This window comes from Gadus chalcogrammus, chromosome 15, assembly GCF_026213295.1.
Source record: "Gadus chalcogrammus isolate NIFS_2021 chromosome 15, NIFS_Gcha_1.0, whole genome shotgun sequence".
NCBI lineage: Eukaryota > Metazoa > Chordata > Actinopteri > Gadiformes > Gadidae > Gadus > Gadus chalcogrammus.
The window spans coordinates 4,137,728-4,160,919 of NC_079426.1; the positions used below are offsets into that span (position 1 = coordinate 4,137,728).

At 46.6% G+C, this 23,192-nt stretch overlaps 1 protein-coding gene across 2 annotated transcripts; it reads right to left on the bottom strand.

The window, feature by feature from the left end:
- Positions 1–972: 972 nt before the first annotated feature.
- foxn2a (forkhead box N2a) lies at positions 973–22,188 on the bottom strand. Of its 2 annotated transcripts, XM_056609230.1 has the most exons (6): positions 22,033–22,188; positions 10,262–10,839; positions 7,575–7,699; positions 7,210–7,259; positions 6,308–6,376; positions 976–5,402 (listed from the first exon to the last, which is right to left on the bottom strand). In XM_056609230.1, the coding sequence occupies exons 2-6, from the start codon at positions 10,823–10,825 to the stop codon at positions 4,858–4,860; spliced, it is 1,353 nt and encodes a 450-aa protein (XP_056465205.1). In that variant the 5' UTR covers positions 10,826–10,839; positions 22,033–22,188; the 3' UTR covers positions 976–4,857. The 2 variants fall into 2 exon arrangements, with proteins under 2 accessions (XP_056465206.1, XP_056465205.1); XM_056609231.1 differs by lacking the exon at positions 22,033–22,188 and having other exon boundaries at positions 973–5,402; positions 10,262–10,835.
- Positions 22,189–23,192: the final 1,004 nt, after the last annotated feature.

Sequence of the window (23,192 nt, forward strand, 5' to 3'; positions counted from 1 at the left end):
GCAAGATTGAATATTAAAAGTAAGTCATATTTTAGAAACACAATGCATTCGGTGATGAGTTATATATCAATATGATATATCGATTGATTAATTAGTAATATAGATTTTCACCTCATTGATCAGTTGGTTGTCAACAAACTAACTCAGAATTGGGTCACTGTAGTGTAGCCCTACTTCCATAATGGGTAGAAATTGGGATTCACCCTTAAAATTACCTCATCAAGCATTCCTCACCATAGAAATGTAATTCATTGTTTCTACCCATTGTCTACCCATCAAGCCACAATTCCTCAATTTTATTTTTAACAGATTTAAACGATGATGGCATTTTCATATTGGACATTAAATAATATCTAGGGACTCGTATATATTGTATTATATCAGCTTTAAACTCAATAAAAAATAGACAATAAGGGATCATCACATACAAGGGTGCGGCAAATTCCGTAGTGTTATTGTATCGTCAACGACACACTCCTATGTTGAGACGATATACCCCTCATCGATCCTTAATATTTACAGGCAAAACACAAACTCTGCCTTTTTCTCACACACATGCACCACAGCCATTGGCTCCAGCATTGTCTGGTTGCCTGGCAACTGTCAGCGTGGCGTGGTAGCTAGAGCCATGTGGGAGAAGGGAAAGGGGGGGGGCCTGCTCTGATTTCGATCTGAATTGAGGCAGTCAGAAGGGAGACCCCCTCCTCTGCAGTAGACACACAGGACTCCATTGAACAATAGAAGCCGTGCCAATAGGCCCGGGGCTAGTCAGACAAGCCCTTGTTCAGGGTCATGTTCTGTTCATCTTGCAGTCCTCCATGACTAATTAACTTGCAGGCAACATTCGTTAGGACATCTGACTACGCCTCCATCGCAGGCATAGCCCTCGAGAAGCCACACAGGGCACGGTAGCCTGTGCAGCATCTCGTTGACCGCTGCTTTATGATTATAAAAAAAGACTAGCAGGACGATAGAGTGGAGAGGGGTTTGAGCCTGGCCTGTTTACAGGGCCCAGGACTGCTGGCCCGGTTGGGTGCACGCATGCATGTATGCACGCACACACACACAAATGTGCAAGCTTTGACATTGCAGTCTCAAGTAAAAATAAAAAGGGGCTTTTGTTTTTCATTTTAAATGGTGTGACTGATACACTACAGCAGGTGGCAACATTGAACACTTTGGGTTAAGAGCAAACAAGGCGTTGGTATTCAATTATCTGCGTTTGGGAATGTGAAACATCTTAATTATTGGTATTATGTGATGAAGTTGTATCCAAGACAAAAGATTTAAAATAATACAAAGAGATAAAACAAGAAAATGTTTTTATTATTTTTGTAATACCATATATAATGCAATTGCATATCTTTGGCGAAAATAAATCTTATAAACATTTTTATGAACAGAGGTTAGCATACAAAACCAAAAGGTGTACCTGTCCAACAGACATGGCAGACAACTTGACACAAACTGATACTGGGTTGGCAGCATTACTTAGTCAAATGAGGGACAACAAAAGGCTCATCATTACCATGGTAATTCATACAAACAAAAAAAAATAAAAAGGTCACATAATCATTAACAGATTTTAAGCAGTGAAACAATGGCCGCTTTTGACTCGTTCCATGTTTCCAGGACATCATTCGGTCATTCACCGGTTCAGAATCAACATCACATGGACACCGTCAGAACCCATCCGTTGCTACAAAAACAACACGTATGATTTACCCCCTTGTAACCCCTCTACACTTTCCCCAACCATCTCTCCCAACTTTGGTGGGATGATCAACTACACAGCAGTTGCCTGGGGAACGCAATTGGTCTTTTTTTTGCAGACTTTAGAAAAAAGGTTCTAAACACATTTGAGCCAATGAGCCACACTTTAACACATCTTTAACAGATGGCAGTACATGCTAAATTATTTGAGTAATGGCAATGCTTCATACGTACATAATAATGTTTGACAACCATGTCCCCAATATCTGAATATGAATCAAACACCAGCTGAAGGCCTGTGAAGTCATGGCATAGCATCGAAGGGAGCTCTTCCTTGGGGATGGTTTACGTCTTTGCTTTTCAATGTACATTACTTTTGGCAACAAAATAATTCCGGAACAATGCATTAATTGGCAGTCATCGGTCCAGTCAAATTTAACAAAGTAAAATGAAGAAGAAAAATAAAAATACCTGGCAGTTAAGGGTAAAACAAAAACACCTGCGCGAAAGAGAGACATTGGCAGAACTATTATCACTTAAAGAAAAACAACAGGAAAATCAACTATCAGATAATTCCAGAGGAAAAAATATATAAGTGCCCACTAGCGAGAAGGCATTTAATTCAAGAAAACTATAATTTTAACAAAGAAGTCACTCAAAAATCCCATAAATTAATCATATAAATAAGTTGAACAATTAACAATTTGATCTTTCTTTCACAGCTAAATAAGACCAGTGTACGCTTATTTGTGGTTTTAGAGAACCGCTGAGTATCTCAAAGAGCAGTTCCCGGTCCGAGGCAAAATAAAATAATAAAACCTAATAAAATAATCCTTTATTATTATTCAGAGTCTTTTCCAAATTCCTGATTCTAGAAAACAGTGCACTTGTTACGACGAGTCCAAAAAGCTCTGGGAAAATATGAGTTCATGGCCTTTTTCACTCTCCCAACAGTGGCACAAGAAATTAAATAGAAATAAACAAATTTGGCACTGGACATGCAAACCATGCTAATGTCGCGGTGGGTCTACTAGCCTAATCATTTACTATCAGAGACAAATTGTGTTTTCCATATTCTTTTGTAATGAAGCCACGGTGAAACCTAACACTTTGTCGCGGGGTGTGTGTGCTTATGTTTCAGTTCTATCTCCCATTTCACACATACTCAACCTTTTATGAAAAGCTCAAATACCGATCGCGGCCCCTGTCCCAGAGGGTCTCCTGTGACTTCCGCTCACTGAAACAGTGCGGCCCAGGCAGCACAATGAACATCCCATTTCACAAGTAGAGCAAAGAGAAGCTTGATCGCTTCCTCTTTTTGTTCTGGGCGGAAATCATAGGAGAGAGTGTGAGAGAGAGAGCGAGAGCGAGAGCGAGAGCGAGAGCGAGAACGAGAGAGAGGGGGGCCAGTCCGAGGCTGCCACAGTGAGTCACGACGGCTCCCGGAAGCGACATCGCGCCACACGTCCCAGTTCCCAGCGAGCCGTGCATCACATGGCTCCCCCCCTCCCTGCACCACGCTCCCGCTCTCCACGGTCCGACTTCTGGCTTTCCTACAATCCCTCCCCACCTACTCTCTCACGAGACAGTAACACTCCCCGCCCCACACCTAGAAGATAGACCGACATAATAGGCCTGTGTGTTCCAGTTCAGGGTTGAACAGGGCATTTTGCGGCATAGCGTTTAGTCGATTCTTATTATTGGGCGAAACGGGACAATAGCTCTGCTCATTTTTGTGCATGGTTCTTTGTGCATCCCTTAATTCTGTGAATGCACTGAGCACGAGAGGGAATTCAATGTGCCCTTAAGACAGCTGTGCTCCAGTGTGATCAACCGGTTGTTCAGCATAACATGTCTGACTTGAGACCTGGGTCAATTTCAATCACTCGTGTCAAGCCAACCGCCATGGCCCAGAACTCAATGTACACTCTGTCACACCAGTGTATGTGAGGTACAGTTTAAACACCTCAACAATTACCTATGCTAGCAGTGTGTGTGTGTGTGTGTGTGTGTGTGTGTGTGTGTGTGTGTGTGTGTGTGTGTGTGTGTGTGTGTGTGTGTGTGTGTGTGTGCGCGCGCGCGCTTCTCGCCTTGCATAGGATGAGAGATCATATAAAAATTATACAAGCAATGTTTGGAGTTCTTCACAAAAGGCAAAGACAAACATAAAAGAAAAATGCATTGACGCATTGAAAATTCATGCTATAGAATTCGTACAATAGCTTCCTTTCTCATGAAGCTAGGATTACCTCACAAATTCATAGCCTGGGAGTTTGAACGACTGGGCAACAGAGTTTGGCAGTGGTAGGTTTTATACTATATCTTGCTTGGTTTCTTACGTGGAATACGTCCAGGATTGTGGGTACGACTATAATACTACTCTCTGGAGTCAAACCAGTGTATACACAAATGGCACCAATAAATAAAAGGTTAAAAAGGAAAAAGTTAAGGTTATGGATTAATTATTGCATCTCTCGTAAAAGACTTGTAGATCAAGAATGCCTTTCCAATGGTAGCATGTCTCTTCAGCACAAAAGGAAAAAAAACTAAATCAAATGGCCACACCAGGAGGTTAGATTGTGTCTGTTACAAACATGCACTCATTCGCTTCATAAATATGTCCACTTCCAAGAGGATACAGGTTTCAAGGAGGAAGCATGCAACGCTTTGAGCTGGGGAACCTTTAGCCTTCCCCCCCGTTCTGTTGTCTTGTTTTTCCAGAGAAATCCTTCCATTCACGTCATCCAATCCAACCGAAGCAGGCAGGTCATTTCGGACAGGCGTCGGTGATGTTTTCTCCGTAGCCCAGGTCCCCAACCTAGAAGATCCTCCACCTTGAGTCACACAAGTCTCTATATGGCTTTGTTCTCCTCTGTGAACGATACTATTGCCATTTGTTTTTTTTGTTTTTTGGAGGACAGGGCTATCTCGGACGACGGCGACAACGACGACGACGACAACAACAACAAAAAAGGCTCAAAATGGCGATCGGATAAGGAGAAGGAGGCACACCGGAGCACACGATCGGGGGTCAGGGGTCATGGTTCAAAGGGTCAGGAGTCTGATAAGGAAGAAAAAGGAGTAAAGCAAAAAATAAAAAAAACAAAAAAAAACGAGAAAAAGCCCCTCAAACACCCGCTATTTTCATTTCCTGCCGAGCTTTTTGCTCTTGCCGCGCTTGGAGGCCTCTGTGCAGCTGCGGATGCCCGCCAGGTGGAGCAGAGAGCCGGCCGCCTCCTTCAGCTCCTCGTCAAGCTCCAGCTTCACCTCCCGCCGCGCCCGCTTCCCCGCGGGCCGCTTGCCGGCGCCGGAGGAGCCGTTGGAGCCCGAGGAGGCGGCGTTGGAGGAAGCGGAGGACGAGGACGAGGAGGAGGAGGAGGAGGAAGAGGGAGCGCGGCGGGCCGGGGCCGACGGGCGGGAGCGCCCCCCCCGCTCCTCCCAGAGGTCCGAGTCCTCGTCGCTGTGGAAGCCCTCGCTGCCCGCCCGGCGCCGCCGGTGGCTCTGGCCCCGCTGGGGGCCCCGCTGGGGGACCCCCTCGTCCACCGAGGACAGGGAGGAGGAGGAGGAGCGGGAGGAGCAGCGCGGCAGCCCCACGCTGCCGCTGCTGCTGTAGTTGTGGTCCTGCTTGGGGTCGCTGCTCACCAGGACAGAGTCGGGCCGCGAGAGGTCCAGAGGGGTGTCCGAGTCGCCTGGGGAGGGGAGGAAGGGTGGGGAGGAGGGGTGGGGAGGGGAGGAGGGGTGAGGAGGGGTGAGGAGGAGGGGAGAGGAGGCGTGGGAGGAGGGGAGGGGAGGAGGGGAGGGGAGGGGAGGGGAGGAGGGAGGAGGGGAGGGGAGGGGAGAGGAGGGGTGGGGAGGAGGGGAGAGGAGGGGTGGGGAGGAGGGGAGGGGAGGGAAGAGGAGAGGAGAGGAGAGGAGACGAGACGACGAGGGAAGAGGAGAGGAGGGGAGAGGAGAGGAGAGGAGACGAGACGACGAGGGAAGAGGAGAGGAGGGGAGAGGAGGAGAGAGGAGGAGGGACGAGGAGAGGAGATCAGAGAGGCTTCTTTAAAGTCTTTAAATATCTTTTCACACCTAGTGGACACCTCACTGTTGTTACATAATGTCGCCTTTGTTATATAACGTTACATAATGATGTGAAGACAATGATGTTAAAACAACTGTACAAAAACACAATGCTCTTCATAGTAAGCAAGTAGAATTCACAAAATGTAAATCAGCATCTCCATAAGTAGCGAGAATTCGGACAAAGGAAATATTAAAAATTACATAAAAAAATGTAGCGGTAATACGAATTGTGAGTCCATATCTAAGACCAGGGCTAATACCCCCTCTACGATGTGTGACCCCCCCGTGTTACGCTGCTAAGCAGTCGACGTAGCAGTGGAACGTGTAGCAACATGTAGCGCACAAATAGGCCGCAAAAACAATGGCGATGGATGGAGTTACCGATGAAAACGGCTAACGGTCAAGACGGATACACAAAAAAAACAAAAGGACATCAAGCTTGGGTCATGGAGCGGTGTGTGTGTGCGGTGTGATGGGTGAGAGGCGTGGGGGTCTGGCGGGGTACAGCGGGGTGCTGGCAGAGTCTTACATGGGTCGTCGTGGTGCCCTGGGGCCGAGTTTAAGAGCATCATGGCAGTGGCAGCATCAATGTCAGACTCTGGAAGAGGAGAGAACACCAGGGTGATGGGTCAGTCGCGGGTGGGGGCCGGAGACAGGGCCGTAGGGGCCGGTGGCGGGGCCGAGGGGCCCGGGGACGCTAGGGGGGGCCGGGTAGGTGGGATGGGCTGGGTGTGGCAGTAGAAAGGGGCCGGCAGGATTCCTCCTCTAATTGGCTTTGAGGGGCCGGGAACCCTGAGACATTCAGCTAATAATAAGTGCATTATCTCGAGGGGAGGGGTAAGGGCCGTCTCCTAAGAGGTGCCTAAAAAAACACACACAGTCTCCTTTCTCGTATGAATGAAGTCCGTGCCCTTCATATTTACAGTTGCAGCTGATCTTTTCAGATCAAAAAAGAAGTGCAAGTCACTTCTGGGACTTTAAATTATTAATGACTGCGCGGAGTCGGGAGTGCCTTGACACTCAACACCGGCAGAACCTCTGTCGTCAAGGTTACCAAAACCCTTAACCGAGTGAGCGGCAGAGAGAGAGAGAGAGAGATTCAGAGAGAGATACAGAGAGTGAGAGAGGGAGAGGCAGGCAGACAGAGAGACTGATAAAGAGTAAGAGAAAGAGTGAGAGAGATAATGCTCAGACCAAGATGACTTGAACAACAAAATAAAAAAGGACATGCCACAGATGTGCTGAGGATGAAAGCATAATGGCTGGCCTTTGGCTGGAATGTAGATACGTGCCCAGAGAAAAAATAATAATTAATGTTTAATATGACACAAATTAAAGCTCACATCAGCGGCATCCTGTGCAGATGTGCTTCTGAAAACCCCTGAGAAAAAGTCCTGGTAGGAATAGCCCTACGAGAAGGATAATCTGTACCTTTAAATGAGCAGCCTTGGAGGAAGAGATGTCGAGGTGGTGAAGAGGCACTGTAATAAATCACACACAGACACACACACAGACACACAGACACACACACACACACACACGCACACACAGACACACACACACACACGCACACTCGCGTCAGTGCCAGTGAAGACACAACCTGGCAGAAGTCGACAATTCTGACACCAGTAGCAATTTCTCAAATAAAGAAAAGCAAAAGTGAAAAATCTCCACTCTCATGTGCGAATTCAAGCCTTGTGTAACGGCCTGGGAGACGGGCTGTGAACAGCAGGTCTTCTGTCGGTAGGAGGTGGTAGTGAGTGGGCTGGGGTGTTGGGGGACCTCGCCGTGTGTACCTGGGCGGGGAGGCAGGGGGCGTGCAGAAGGCATCGGCGGTGGGGAAGTGCTGCTTCCTAAGAGCTTGGATCAGGTTGGGCCGGTACTCGGGATCGACGCACCACAGAGAGCCCTTTCCGTTGGCCTGAAAACAGGAGAGCAAAACAAGCACAGGCGGTCAGGTCCACCGCAACCCCTTGGAGAAAAAGCAAACAGCATAGCATCGAGCCATTTCTATACAGAGGTCATTTTATCAATCGATTTGTGTCAAATAGTCATTGTTTGTCTATGTGTCAACTCGCTGCTATGAAGCTTCCAGCATGACAATGTCTTCATGCTGCTAACAAACATAAACAACTAGACTCGCTGTTACCATGTCTGGAGACATGTTTGAATAAGCCAGTTAGTGTTGGGTCAGGAGCACTATCAAGAACGACACTCTGAGCAGTCACCCTCCCCTAAAACCTATTTTGTATCTGATGTTCAGGGTAGGCAAGAGTACGGATCAGTATTTGCCAAGGGCAAATACAATTAGTCACTGATGGCTGTGGCCAAAGTTAATCCATTTGAAAGAGTTACTTTTCCCATGAAGAAGCTTAGTTGTGTGAAAGAAGGTTATATTTAGGGATGTCTCACAAATTTGTATAATTTAAATTTGTGCTCATTCAAAGATAGCGTGATGAATGTCTGAATGACTTTAAAAACTTCTTTTTTTAATAATGAAGGTTTATTCGTTTTCTCCGGCAAAAAAAGGGGCTATAAAGAACAAAAACAAAACAAACAACAGAAAAACATTGGCAGCGACTTACTGCTAATTTTGTTTTTAACATCATTATTTTCCCACATTTTTCACAATAGTGCATTCCTAGGCAAGAGTGTCGTAAAGCTGATTATTCCCTTTCTGTGGCAGTTACTTAGAAAGAAAATACGATTAACGGCAGTACCGCAGATAAGAAACTCGTCTGTCCGCAGCCAGACAGAGCCGGTGAACAGGAGGAGCAGGAGCCCGACGCAAACCAAAAAAATAAACAATCCTCACACCCTCTGATCCAACAAGGCGGCTCTAGGTTCCAGTGACACCCAACCCGTGTTTATTCTCTTCCTGCCTCTTGACAATGAGAGTGAAGACACAGGGCGCTGATCAGAAGGAGAAAGACGGCTCCAACACACGCTGTGGAGAAACATCCAGCTGACAGCGAATGATACCAGTGTGATCTTACTATGTCTGGAATGGCCAGGGCTGAGGTGGGGCGTAACCTTGACTCAGATTACCAGCCGGCTCGGCCGCAGGAAGGGAAGGGAAACGTGGCCATGGCAACGGAACCGCAGCGTGTTTCGTGTGAAAAGCGTGGCTGGTCTCTCATGGCTGGCGGAAGGGCTCACGCAGGGCTCACGTGGGGCACCTGCCTTTCAGGCTGCCTGTAACACGGCCATGTGTTGCTGCTGGCTGGGAAGCCGACCACAACGCCTCCCCCCATGCCTGCCTGCCGCCTACCCACTCTCACATTAAAGAAGGAAGTGTATACATATAGATGCATATTATGAATATATATATATATACGAGTTATTATCTGCCAGCACTGAGCTGGATACAACGTTACTCAGCGCAGCACACACAATGCCAGACTCTGACCGCAGCTAGCAGAAATAAAAAGGCTATTTGATGTGACAAGGCATTTGGGGTTGTGAACACTCCACAACACAATAAAAACCACCTTGAGATACGTGACAATGGTGTTGACGGCCCAACGCTTTGACAGCGAAGGTCAGTGAGACGGACGTGGAATACGGGTGACAAAATGTCAAGCGTCGTGTTTCTTTACCGGCTACCTCCTCCTTTGTTGACACGTATGCTCGGAGCGCGTACTGCAGAGCCTTCGTCACATGCCCTGCCGTTGGCACAGGGAGGTTTGTGTGACAAGACAACTTCTGCTTTGCTCCTTTGCATCGCAGAGACTATAAGAAAAACAGGAAGTGGACACGAGTGCGAGGGACCGAGACGGAAAAATAGATTCCCCTGCCGAATGCCCCTCTGTCGCATCAGTCTGATGAATCAGTCCTAGCCTGTTTTTGTACCTTATTGTAATTGTCGGGTTGCTTGGCTGCCCCGGGGGGCTACGAATGTAAATCAGCCTCTTGGCTAAGCCTGGCACATCTACATTGACCTCTGAACTAAAGTATTGATCGGGGTGTACTGCGTCCTTGCCAAATTAAACGCAAGGAAAATAAAAAAACTATGTTGGCAAAAAAAAAAAAAAGGGCCGTCCTTTGATTATTTCTTGTGAAGAACGGCGTTTTCAAACGAGTCACGCTGCGAGCGGTGTGTGTGCTCCGACACAAAAAAAAGCCCGGTGTCTCTTTGTGCTGCGCTGGCGTTTCCTGTGAAGGAGGATCCCTGACCTTGAGCGGATTCCACCCTTATCGCAGCCCAGTCAGAGGTCCCTGTGGCCGCTGTCACATGATACACACTGCAACGCTGCATCGCAGTGCGCCTCCGACACACAGATAGCAGTTCAGGCACGTAGCCCGTTGGGCCGCGCACCGCCCCAGCCAGCCAAACTATCACAACCACCACAGGAGTGTCGTTATGGTGAACACTTGCTACGCGTTAGGCTCGTTTTAGACCACGAAACCTCACGCAGCCACTCTGCGTGTGTGTGCACGCGTGTGTGTGTGTGTGTGTTGGTGTGAGATGTTGTCCACCTACCTTGCCCAAACTCCTTTCGACCTTGCGGAAGCATTTGTTCAGGGAGAGGTTGTGGCGGACAGAGTTCTTCCATCCCGTGGGGGCGTTGGAGAAGTAAGGGAAGTGCTCCAGGATCCAGCCATAGATCTCTTTGACCGGCAGGGACTTCCTGGGGGACTGCTCTATGGCCATGTAGATGAGGAGGGAGAAGGAGAAAGGGGGCTTTGACTTGAGCGAGTCCCTTTCTCTGCCTTTGCCGTGCGCTGAAGAGTGAGAGGAAGAGGAAGGCCCCTGGCTGGCACCGTGGTCGCCCTCGATGTCCAAGAGCGGGCTGGCGCTGGTCAGCGCCTCGGGGCCCCCCAGGGTGAAGTTCTGGAGCAGGTTCTCGTGGAGCCAGTTGAGGTTGGTCAGCTCCTCGTCCTCGGAGCCCCCCCTGCAGTCCACGCTGGTGGCCAGCGGGCTGGAGGCGCACTCCGCCTCGGGCAGGGTCCCCGCCCCGCAGGCGCCCCGGAGCCCCGTCCGCTGCTCCTGCATGCCCGGGAACTCCGCTTTCTTATCTGGGGACATCCCGATAATTGGACCCATTAACCCAGGGAGTCCTAGAGACGCCGAGACAAAAGGAAACAAGACGACGAATGGTTAGCGCTCGTGGTAAACAACAGTTCGCCCGCCTCAGTAATAGTCGACGACGGAGCCCCGAGCAGTCCCCAGCACTGTTCTGGGGTCTGCGGACCCCGCCTCCCCTTCACCACTTAAGAGGATGGAGAGGCCCTCCACGGCCTCCTCCAGACTCCAGACAAGGAGCTCCGAGCAGATCTCCCCCTCAAGAGACGCGTACCAATTGAGGGGGGGGGGGGGAAATCTCGACGCCCACCCCGGTTTAAGCCGACCGCTTGTCGAGTGTCAACGAGCATTAAAACCGTTTGTGAGGAAGGAAATGTGGCGGTCACGACGGCAATGAATTGAGTGGAGGGCCTGGGTCTCGCTAAGTAGATGGCTCTTTAAAAGGGCCGGGGCTCCACCTGCTTCAGAAAACTGGTGGGTTGAGATCCAGACCTGGGGGTCCTAAATCACTCACAAGGCACTAGGTGACTCAAGGCTCTCTGTGAGCCTGAATAATGAGTGGCAGGGACCTCGGTGAGAGAACCTCTTAAAATGAATCAAATGGGCGGAGATACTTTGGTGGGACTGCAGTGTTTCCCACACATTGACGAGACTATGGCGGCCCGCCATAGTCTAATTTCGGCCGCCATAGTCTCTGCGTGCACATGAATTATTATTATTATAAAAAAAAAAAAAAAAAATTTTTTTTTATTTTTTTTTGTTTAGGCGAAGTTTGAAGACATACACCCCCCCCCCCCCCCCCGTCAACAATCGCTCCATACCCCCCCCCCCCCCCCCCCGTCAACAATCGTTCCATACCCCCCCCCCCCCCCCCGTCAACAATCGCTCCATACCCCCCCCCCCCCCCCCGGTCAACAATCGCTCCATACCCCCCGTACCCCGTCAACAATCAACAATCGCCCCATACCAGCCCCCTTCCCCCCCCCCCCCCATAGTCTCCAAAATTTCTGTGGGAAACACTGGACTGCATTAAATCCTGTGTTAAACCCAAAACCCCTTTTGAGAGGACAATAACGACAAGATGTAGTACAACGGTGGGTGTGCTGGATCTCCTTATTGGGATTAGACGTATCAGGCAGGTCTGTGAGTGGATAAAAGGTTGCCCTATCGCAACTTTGCCAGGGCGACTCGAAGATTTGACCGCTGCGAACACAAAGGCGAACAGGAAATGGGTATTGGTAGAGCAAGTGATGACTTGTATTTACTTTGGAACCCTGTGTGAGGTGTATGTTCACTGCCACAAGAAAAAACATTTGGGAAATATTGTGTAATGCAGTGATTTTGATTCAGGTTTTCTGTAACTGTGAGTAGGTTAACAGATTGATTTATGATTGACTAATGAAACCTCTTGGCAGAAATTACCCTTATTACAATCAATTGTGTCACAGCCTCATTAAAAGGAGGCCCATTGATATTAATAAATGGTGATTGAAAGCACCTTGTACAAACCACCAAGCACATTGCTTTAATGAAATTAGGAAACAATGTTGAATTTGAATAACACTGCAAGTGTATTCAACAGAAAGCTTACCAGCTTTTACCACAAATGTTAGTAATCCCGTGTTTTTTACGAGTGTGTGGTGTGTTTGTGTGTGTGTGCGTGAATGTGTGCGTGTGTGTAGCGCAGGGTTTTAGTAGCTGCCCTACTTAATAAACAACTGACATTCATGTTGAAAATGAAACAAAGAAATCGGTCTACCATTAATATTTGCTCAATTATTTGCAGAAAGGAAAGATGAAGAGATGTATACCGTGGTATACCAGTAGAACAGTAGTTAACGATTGAGCCAACATTAATAGACTTCTTCATAATGTCTTAATATATATATAATAAAGTCATTTCAATAATAGCCATTGTTCAAAATGGTATGGTTAAATGTATCATGCCTCAAATTTCACTTTGTTACATGTTGGCATATGAATAGGGCTTTCAAGACTCATAATTTTCATTCTTACTAACTTGGAAAATAATTAGGCAGCCAGTAATGCAATCAATTATACTACAGTAAATATTGTCTAGTCATGGAAAATTCAGAAATTGAGACAGAACCAGTGTAAATAAATTAGATGCAATACGTTATATTAACCAATATAATTGATTGATCAAAAATCTGAATATAACATGGACCATAGGGTATTTGGGGTTCGATTTTCCCAAGAGGCTAAACCATAGTTTGGATGATTCCAGTAGCATCTTCCAATCCCACACCATGCAGCCGGTGTGCTCTTACACACTCGCTCAATGAGGCCGGGAGCACAAAGAGATTGCTCCTCAGCTCGGCTCAAAACAAGCTTTAATCTATGCCCTCCACGTCACCATGACAACCACGCCATCCCGTCAATTAAGGGCAGATATCCGCCCGACAGGAGAGTCAATGGGAAAATGAGTAATCCATCCCGGCTGGCTGTCACACAGCGAGCTGCCGCCCTGTAGCGAAATGCTCCCGTCGGCGGCGCGGTGCGGTGGCAGCAGATGCCTCCGTCTGGGGAGGTCTGGGGATCAGCGTTGGGCTGGGCTGGGGTGGGGTATGGATGGGAGGAAGGATGGAGGGACGGCTGGGGCTTGGGCTGGGGCTGGGGCTGGGCCTGGGGCTGGGGCTGGGGCACAGGCTTGGGGATAGGGATGGAGGGGAGGGAGGGAGGGAGGGAGGGAGGGAGGGGAAGGGGGGGAAGATTGTCTTTTCACCAATGCTCCGACAAGAATTGGGTCAAATTCTAGATGCAGATCGCAGCGCTGTTGTTGCGCTCCTTGCACACGCACTCCATATACCTTGTGCGTACAGAGGTGGTGGTGGTGCAAGATGGAGCTCTTACGGAAACATATGGTTTGAATACCATGAAGTGGAGACGTTTCCTGTGCTTTGAGTTTACAGCTGTTGTGTCTTTCAGATCCACTCTGACACAGCCGCACCTAAAGGGAAACTCCCAGATTTGTTGTTGTGACACATTTGCTTAAAGGCCAGCTTCAACTGGATGTGCACTCAAGGTTGATAATGCAACCAATAAGAGACCAGATACAAAAATGAATCAAATAACAACACATAAAACTAATACTTAAAAGGTTCAAAATGGATTCTACAAACAGGTCAAATTCACCCGTGCAACTCTTTCAGATTGAGATGAATCACTCAAAAAACGCAGATAAATCAGAGAGTTCACACGCGGAGCATGAACTGTTTAGCGCAGTTAATGTTAAGATTCCCCTCAGTTTTCATAACAAAAGTGGACATCTGCTCATATAGCTCTGGCCCCAAGTTAAATGTACAATTACAATAATGAAACGTTTGGTTCCTGCAGTGTCCAAAGATGACCTAATGAAATCCACTCTCCTGGACTCAAAAATAAAGACCCACTTGTTAAAGATGAGGTAGACATGGTTGCTCCGGTGAGATGACAAATTCCAAATTAAAAAGAGCAGGACTAGGGAAGCGACTTAACTAAAATGTTACGCTCTGTAGGAACCACTTTTACTCCCAAGGAATCGCATTAAAAAAAGTGAGAAATAATTTCCATTTCAATTATCTGCATGGCCTCTTTAAGTCGCTCCTGCCATCAAATCACCAAAAGTATAATTAGTTATCGGTTTTATGGCTGGAAATGTAAGGGACGCCCCTGTTAACAAAGCCATAACCGTTGGTCCTGGGACAAACCAGCATGTAGCCATGCGACTGGGGCGTCGTCTTTACCTGACACTAACCCCCACCAACCACTAAATCACCTCCAGCAACCGGGGCTGGAGGTGATGACGGAGCTGTAGTCTGGGACCGTGGGGGATCCTGAGGATACTTATCTGAATGGCTTCCCCCAAACACTCATTTAAATATCAAACGTGGGCGTGGGGGAAAAGGAGAGCGAGACGACAGATAAAACAAGGGAGCCCAGCATTCATCCAAACACGGCGAGGGCTTTTTCACCCAGATTACTGATGCTCAATTACCGCCGTGCCTGCGCTATCGTTGCTCTTATCAGAAAGCATCAAAGAGCATGGCGGCAGGGGGAAGCCGGGGATAATGGGGCACTAGTGTGTAAAGAGTGCGGGGGGAGTCGGAGCTAATGAGTCGCATTGGCCTGTTGACTGCCGCCCATCCATGAAAATACACCCCAGCCCCACTGCCGCTGACCCCAACAGGCTAATCTGCAAGTTAAAATAGCTCCGCACGCTGCCGCCGCAATCATATTCATGTGCAAACAGGCAGCCTCAAACAGCAGGTGCCAAGGCACATCTCACTCCCTTTTCAAACTGCTCTTTTATCCGGTGAAGCACTTAGCCTATTAAAAAAACATAGGCATACAAAGACACAAGGAGGTGATCTTTAGGCTGCATTCAAGCCTCCGCGTCGAATACACAGGGGCGACGTGAGGGAAAGCAGTTGATAATAGCGGCCTTAAAGCTACGGGTCCCGGTTTAGATGTTTATTTCTAAAAAGGCACTGTACGAGACAGCATACCGGGGTACCGTTCTAAGCATCTGTGCTCAGTTGCCACGGCAGCCAGTGCTGTAAGAGAAGCAATTGTGCACGTCTGTGCATGTAGAGAGGGCCTAATGTGGGGAGATCAATACTGGCGGAAAGTGCTGAGGCCAGCAGTCTGCTTCGCATTCTCTACAAAACCATTTTGAAAAAAAGCGCAGTGACCTGCGTGCCTTGACACCGATTACCTAGTGTCAGTAAAGCACAGCCCGGTCCCCTTATCATATCTACTTTATACCTAAAACCATCAATCCGTGGCCACGTCTTTATCACAACCAAACCTAGCTTTTGGTATGCGAACATATAAAACCATACCAAAACAAAGTGTGCTGCTCAACAGACAACTCGCAGTGTGCTACACAACATTTCCCGGCAATAGGTTGGTTTGCAGTGACGCAGGTGAGCTTGCGACACACCCTGTTCACGAGAGCTAAAAACCAGTTCACAAAAACCAGTTACACCTCAGTATGAGATAAACAAAGGTGTGTCACAAACCCCTTTGGCAAGGGCTGCTATTTGGGAAGACAAACTGAAATTAAGTCTGCCTGAAGTCAATGCAAAACGTTCTTTGGGTTTGAATAGTGGGGAGACGGGAGGAGTGCCTGGGAATAGATAATGGCAGGAGGTTGGAAATGCAAGAGCATGTCACCCAAGTAGGGAGACACTTCACACAGCTCTGCCCCTTATCTGATCTTCGGAGACCAGATTACGACACAATGGTAGTAGTACATGCATACTACTTTAACTTAAACAGGCTACAACCAAACAGTAGCACACATTAACAACATACAAGTTATTGTCTGTCCCTCTCTGCCACACCACACCACACCACACACTGACTAAAGGAAATAAATCCAAAGTAGCAAGCCAAAGGGGATCGCTCGCACAAAGACATTACAATTGGTCCCGGGCATGTGTGGCGTACAAAAGGCCAGTTGTTTTTGCCCTGGTAATGTTCAGTAGTGCTCAGTATTCCCCTCACAGTATCAAACAGAGGAGCAGGAGGGGAAGGAAACACCTCCGGTCTGTTCATTTAGCAAAAACAAAATCAGACAGACTACAGACCCAGACAGCTCCACTCTGATACCTTCGAGTGTGGGGGACATTCTGAGAAACGTTTGGCCTGTAAGTTGTAAAAGTGTATCTTGACTGGGTTGGATGTTAAAACTTGAAACAAAAGTTTTAACAGGCTTTCATACGTCTCCGAGTTGTATTCTTGTGACAAGCATTTAGCCGACTTGCACATATCTCAAACAGACACCTCACTAAATATGGATCCTGGCAACTCTAGGACGGACCCATAACCCCTTGACAAACTAAAAGGTACAATATTTGATATATTTATAGAAATGTATATATGGCTGTCGATGTCCCTGTATCTCTCACACACACTCTCACACACACACACACACACACACACACACACACACACACACACACACACACACACACACACACACACACACACACACACACACACACACACACACACACACACACACACACACACACACACACACAGCCTTCCAAAGTACAAGTCAAGCCACAGCCAACCCTGAAACCTTATCTCTTTGGGTCATGTGGTCAGAGTGCAGCGTGCAAACACTCCCCACCACTTGAGAGGGCAATTCGGTACGAAGCCCCATACACATTCTTACATGAAGAACAGTAACACAGGGACCATTTTGATTTTGTTTAGGGCTAAAGTAACGTCACATGGGTCACGCCTTCCGAATCACCACCCTCACATTATTGCCAAAATATGCTCTATATAAAAAATTGTACTCCTGCCTTCTGACTTAACATTAATGACTCGTAAATAAATGATGGGTAAAACTAACCCGGAAGGCAAGTAAAAAGGGGGCCTTAAAAACTGGGTAAAATAAATACCTGGTGTATAACAAGAAAAGCAAGCCAAACCTACAACATAATAAAGGTTAGGTACTCAAATATTCATCAAATCAGTGCCAGTACAACACAACAACGAGCGTGCAAGTGTCAACAAGGACACATGTGCCGCTCGGTTCTGTAAAATCTCACCGGGGCACACAGGGGAAAAGCCATCGGTCCGCACCACTCTATTTGCATTCCTTGGATGTTGTTGGATTTTCCATCATTGTGGCTATAATAACAACAAAATCAAAATAACTGTGAACGCGTAAAGACTGGTAAACCGTGAGAGGGTCACCACCTGCATCACCAGACAGGGATTTTATTTCCAGCCATTGTAAAAACAGAAACAGAAGCCAGCCTTCGTACTGGCGGCCCGGGTTCAAGGCCTGCATCGCTGTTTCTGCTCCAGTAAACTTGACACAATACTCGCTTATAGGATGGAATTACAGAGAGATGAGCACCCAGATGTTTTCTACAATGGAAGTCCATTTTTAGTTCTCGTAAATTGCCCTTAAGTCACCGCGGCGCTTTGCCGGGATTGCTGGCCTGTATTAGATACATCATGCTCCAATAACCTGAACATTGGATGAGCCCTGGCCAATACAAACCAGAGTTGGTAAGCCGTCTATTGGACACAGTTGTTGTCATGCCAACCGCGATGCGCAATAGGAGGTCTCTCCTTAATACAACACAGTACAGCGCTTATCCCATAAATGTTTTAAAACGTGCAGCTGATGGGCTTTCAAACCGAATCCCCAATCTCTAGCTCCTGAGCTGGATTGAAGCCGGGGTTCTGCGTTCGTCACGTTACAATCTCAATAAAGTAAACCCTGTTCATTCAGCTAGGGGTGACCAGAACAAAAGGCCCATTGTGACAACAGTACACAGACGTGCCTCCCAGGCACAGCCCGCACCCAATCAAGGAAACAAGCCCGTTAGGGTCGCCTTCAGTGACGTCTGCTCATAGGAGGGGGGAGAGGGGGCACGTCTTCGGTCCTCCCGCTTAGGAATCAGACAGGCAGAGGGGGACAGTTATGGGAGGGGGGGGGGGGGGGGAGAGGGGGGAGGTCCCTGATGACTCAAAGCACAAGTCTTACAACCATTATGGAGATGTGAATCAAGAACTGGAGTAGAAATGGCTCTAGCATCATAACAGGAACGCGCGCAGAGAACGCTCAGCAAGAGAGTAAACTCTCCACCCAAGCAAGTGGTTCCTACTTAGGGCTGAATATCAGATCATTAGTGAACAAAGTGAGTCGTTTGAGGCTGGTTAATTATTAAGAAATGTTGATCTTTACTTTACTACTAATATCAGCCATACGAACGGACTCGCCGGATAATAAGATGCACAAGAAATATCAAAGGCCCTGGAATACACCTCATTTGTGTGAGTGAGAGTGAACTCTTTCGTGTATAGCGGCTAGCTAAACATAGCAAAGAGGAAGGAAGCGCACACATTTGGAACCAAATAAAATAGGTGTTCAATTTGCCACACCTATATTTCAGTGAACTCTTGACTCCGGGTTAAAAGAAAACACGGGGGAGTGTACCTCCTGTACCCTATTGGGAAACCCCCATTCTACTGCAAATCAATCTGGCCAAAAGATCTGCTAATGATAAAACAATTAGAAGATGCAGCTGCAGTCTTTCAAGGTAACTTTGTAAATAGATGACCTCAGAACATCTAAAGCAGAAGTCAGAACTCAAATTAGAAGGCATACGAGAATAGAGCGTCGGTTGGTTATAGGCCAGGATGGATAGCCGTCGGACCCGTTTAGGATCTGAGGCCCCAAAAGACAAGGGAAATGCAAGCCAACCATTCCTGCATTAGACCCTTGAGGACAAATAGCTGGTCGAAAAAGACCAAAACACCAACCAGTTTAAAATCCAAATGATAAAGGAAATGATCCTCTACTGAAGTCTGCTAATCAAACTTTAAAAAAGTTGTATGCCAACCCTTTTTACGAATACAAATACATCTTCTGTCTAATACCTGAATAAGTTGTGTAAGACCTCCCTTAGAGGCAACACAAACTCAGATATCCTTGTCACAAACAGCATCAGCATTCCCTCGATGGTAGCGATATCCTACTTCTTCCATATTTAGCCAAGGTTTTCCATTGACCCTCTTTTTCATGTATATCGTATACAGCCACACAGAATTAAGCTACATACATCAACGAATCAGCACATGCTGTAATATAATGACCTTTGTACAAGGTCAACAGAGCAACCAAAACTATGGTACAAACAGACCTAAAGATACATCCTTAACAGTTGGCCTGCATCTGAACTCATCGAAACACTGTTTTAACAACAACAGGTCAGTAGGTTATAAAAGTGGTGCTGGTAATAACTTTTCTTTTTGGTTCAATTATAAAAAATCCCTAGGTAACTACTGTGGGCTATTTCAGCAAACCCAAAAGGGAGCTTCCCAACGGAGGTCCGACTAATGAGTGCTGAACTCTCTTAATGAAGTTACAGCAACAGTCGAAATGCGTGCAGAGCGCAAGAGAATTCAGGGAACGGAGGCTAGTATTTACAGTAGGGTAGAGTACACAGCGTGCTGATAAGGCTGGGTAAAGGGCAAAATCTCTCTGGACTTTTATTTTCACCCTCCAAAAATGTTTTTTTCATTTTTTTCTTAATGAAATGTGTGTGCCCTTCATATTTGTCAAACATGCTGCACTTTCAACTGTTCTAAAAGGTGGTCTTCCAAGAGGTTGGTTTTACCTACATCCAAGTACCTGCATCAGGCATTTGAGTGATGCAGCTTATGATGATCAACTGTATTCCAAGAATGCCTTTATTGGGCCTATGAATGCTAATTCTAATGTCTTCATCTAAATGACAAGCCACCAACCGTTGGATGAGAGATATGCTGTGGGGTTGCCAACAGAGAGTGTCTACTGATACTGTGTCTGATGAGATCAAGTACAGACCAATATTTCCTGATTGTCAATGATTCTACAACCAGTAAACCCAAGCAAGTTGATATGATATAACCAGCCAAGGACAAATAACAGTTAGTCTCAAAGGGCTTCCCAGGCCATATATGATAAGAAAATACTCCCTTGATTATCGAGAGAGGACTAATCTGCCGAATTATTCTGAGAGCCAAATATATAATAACGTTTTCTATAGAATCTATTTGTGCATATCTATCAAAAATTTGAAAATAATGAAATAGGCCAATTGTAGTGGTCATGCAAAAATTAAGGTTTTAAGTCAGCAAAGTCTGGGTTCTGGGGTTATGATGAGCCCTTATTTATAGTAATGGACGCCAGTAAAAGTAAGCATGACCTGATCTATTCTTGGAGGTAAGAACCCTCCCCACTCTGCAGGCTGGAGCTCACAAAAGCATGAAGAGAGTTGGATACATGCTACGGACACAAACAACAACAACAGATGGTTCAGACCATACGTTGCGGCAATGAATTTCATGCAATAAAAGAGAGACAGGTTAATCACTGCTGCTGATTCTTCTGTATAATCCCCATTGTTTCTGAGGATCTCCGCATAAACATCTGTCATGGGATACAGGATATGTGTACAACTGTTCAAATGGAACAAAGTCCTATACATAAAACTGTTATGAAAAATTCGGGGAGCTTCAGTTACTGACCAAAAAGAACAGGAGGCATTCAGTCAAATTATAATATGTTTGAATATTGTAAAATATGCATGGAAATAGCTGCCTTATAACAAAGTAAAGACCTGGACAGAAGTATCCAAACCACAAAATGAGGGAATGTTTATAATATGCAACATAATAATTCGCAACATAGGATGACATTTCCGTCAACTGTCAGAATGGATAGTTGTATCAATGTTGAGAGATGTTTTAGGCTGAATTCTGTATCTGGGACAATCTTGTGATAATCCATTACATCATGTGCTTAGCTAGCTAGCCTAAGTGCAGCTTCCTAGGCTTCAATGACGCGGATATCCAATGAAACAACTTACTATTTAAGAGTAGGATGTAAATCCATAACTATAGTGCGTAGACACATTGTGCATTGTATGTGTTATACATTTAAAGTTGGGCAAGTTACTTCGTTCTTTTTATTAATCACATCCACTCTTTATCACGCGGCTCCTGAAATATGCAGGGCTTTGGTGGACCCAACTGTAAGCAAACCAGCAGTCGTTATTTTGAACACAGCAAAGCTCACACACACACTCGACATATAGTGGAGACATTGTATTGTACACAGAGCTTTGTGGGGGACTTCGCGTCCACCCCGAGTTCACTAGTAAAGCACCACTTACACAACGCAACGAATGCCATTACTAACATGTTATGACGTCGCCCATTGTGCAACTACTCCACACAAACAGATAGGTTCCCCTTTCGAAAAGTTTCACATTTTGTCAACCATTCGTTTGGACAAACGGGGGGAATTCAAAGGCAACGTCAACTTATCCCAACCGAGCCCATGAGAGCGAATGTCAAGCTAGCTCAGCGAGTCCCGACGTTCAGTACCCCCCCCCCCCCCCTTAACACAGCCACGGTGTGCTACCCTGGTGGTTCACGGTCCACGGTACGAACGTGTCCGGGTCTAGTCAAGGAATACAAGTTCAGTCAATTGAAAGAGTCATGTTTAAGAAAGCTCGAAAGGAGAGCAGGGCTTGTTGGCCATGTAGCTAGCTGGCCACATGCTGTCGCCTGATCTGCCATGCTGGCTGATCCACCAAAGTCACTTGACCACATTCACCTACTTTCCGCTTAGTCGGAAACCAACGCAACATTCGCGGGCCCACGTTATTTGTCAAACGGCGAAGAATATATGTTGGAATACTCACGATGAAGCGCACTTTTTCGTGAAGCGGTAGCGCGAAAAACAAAAGTGAGTGCGGGCTATTGAGATGTCTGTCTCGCACAATGTCAGAGATCAGATCAGCAGCTGCTTCCTCCATGCACGCAGCGCGCAGATCACAGCGCGCACAGCAACGCTACCAAACCCCTCGCCGTAGCCATGGCAACAAACCCACTCCAGCCAATGAGAACCCCTCCCATTCTATATCCCCTGGCAACTGCCGCAACGGAGAAGCTCAGCGAGCGCGCACGCCATCCTACTTTGCAACGTGCAGTGTGTGTGCTGTGCATCGCTTTCACCTTTTTTTTCCCCACCAGATGCGAACGGCTTCCACAACAAATCAGTCGTTCTGTGCTACTTTTTTCAGGGATAGTTGTTTAAAATGTATTCGTACAAAATATGGTTGGGAGTCAACGAGGGCCATAGATTGATATTAAGGGGCCGTTTGATATTTAAACCCTGTAAGTAGGCTACTAAACAAAGCCACGTTTATTCACACCAATAGCCCAGGCGTACATAAAGGACGGGCTGGCAGTGCAACCACACCCATATTCATGACGTTGACGGACCCTCCTCTGGGCCCCTTCTAAAGTAAACAGCGATTCTGCCAAATTCATCTTTGCTGCTGATAGCAATTACAATTTCATGCGACTTATTTGCAGTGCCAGCTACAAAAATATTAGAACCAGATACATTAAATGACAGACACCACTATGGTTATTTTTAATTAAAGTCTAAACAGAAGTTGCATGATCAACCTATTCGGTAGCTGATGTTTGCATGGGAGAATTTGCTTTCCTGCTGGGGGTGTTCTCTGAGGTCAGCTGTAGAATGCAAGGTGACTTCACACCTAACTGTAATATTCACAGAAGGGTGATGCCTTACCACTCCACGCATACGACAATCGGCCGTAACTGTATTGGGATTGTTGTCAAGTCTCCTCCATTCCAATATACATTCATTCATTATAAATGTTTACACACCATTTTTTATTATTACTGGAAACATGCATTTATTTTACGAAACTTTGTCAGTGATCCTCTTTTGCCCTAAACATCAGTAAAGCAGACTGTTATGCAGATTAAATAATGTTATAAATGTCTCTATTGTGTGCCTGCACAGTTAAATATAAAATAAAAAAATAAT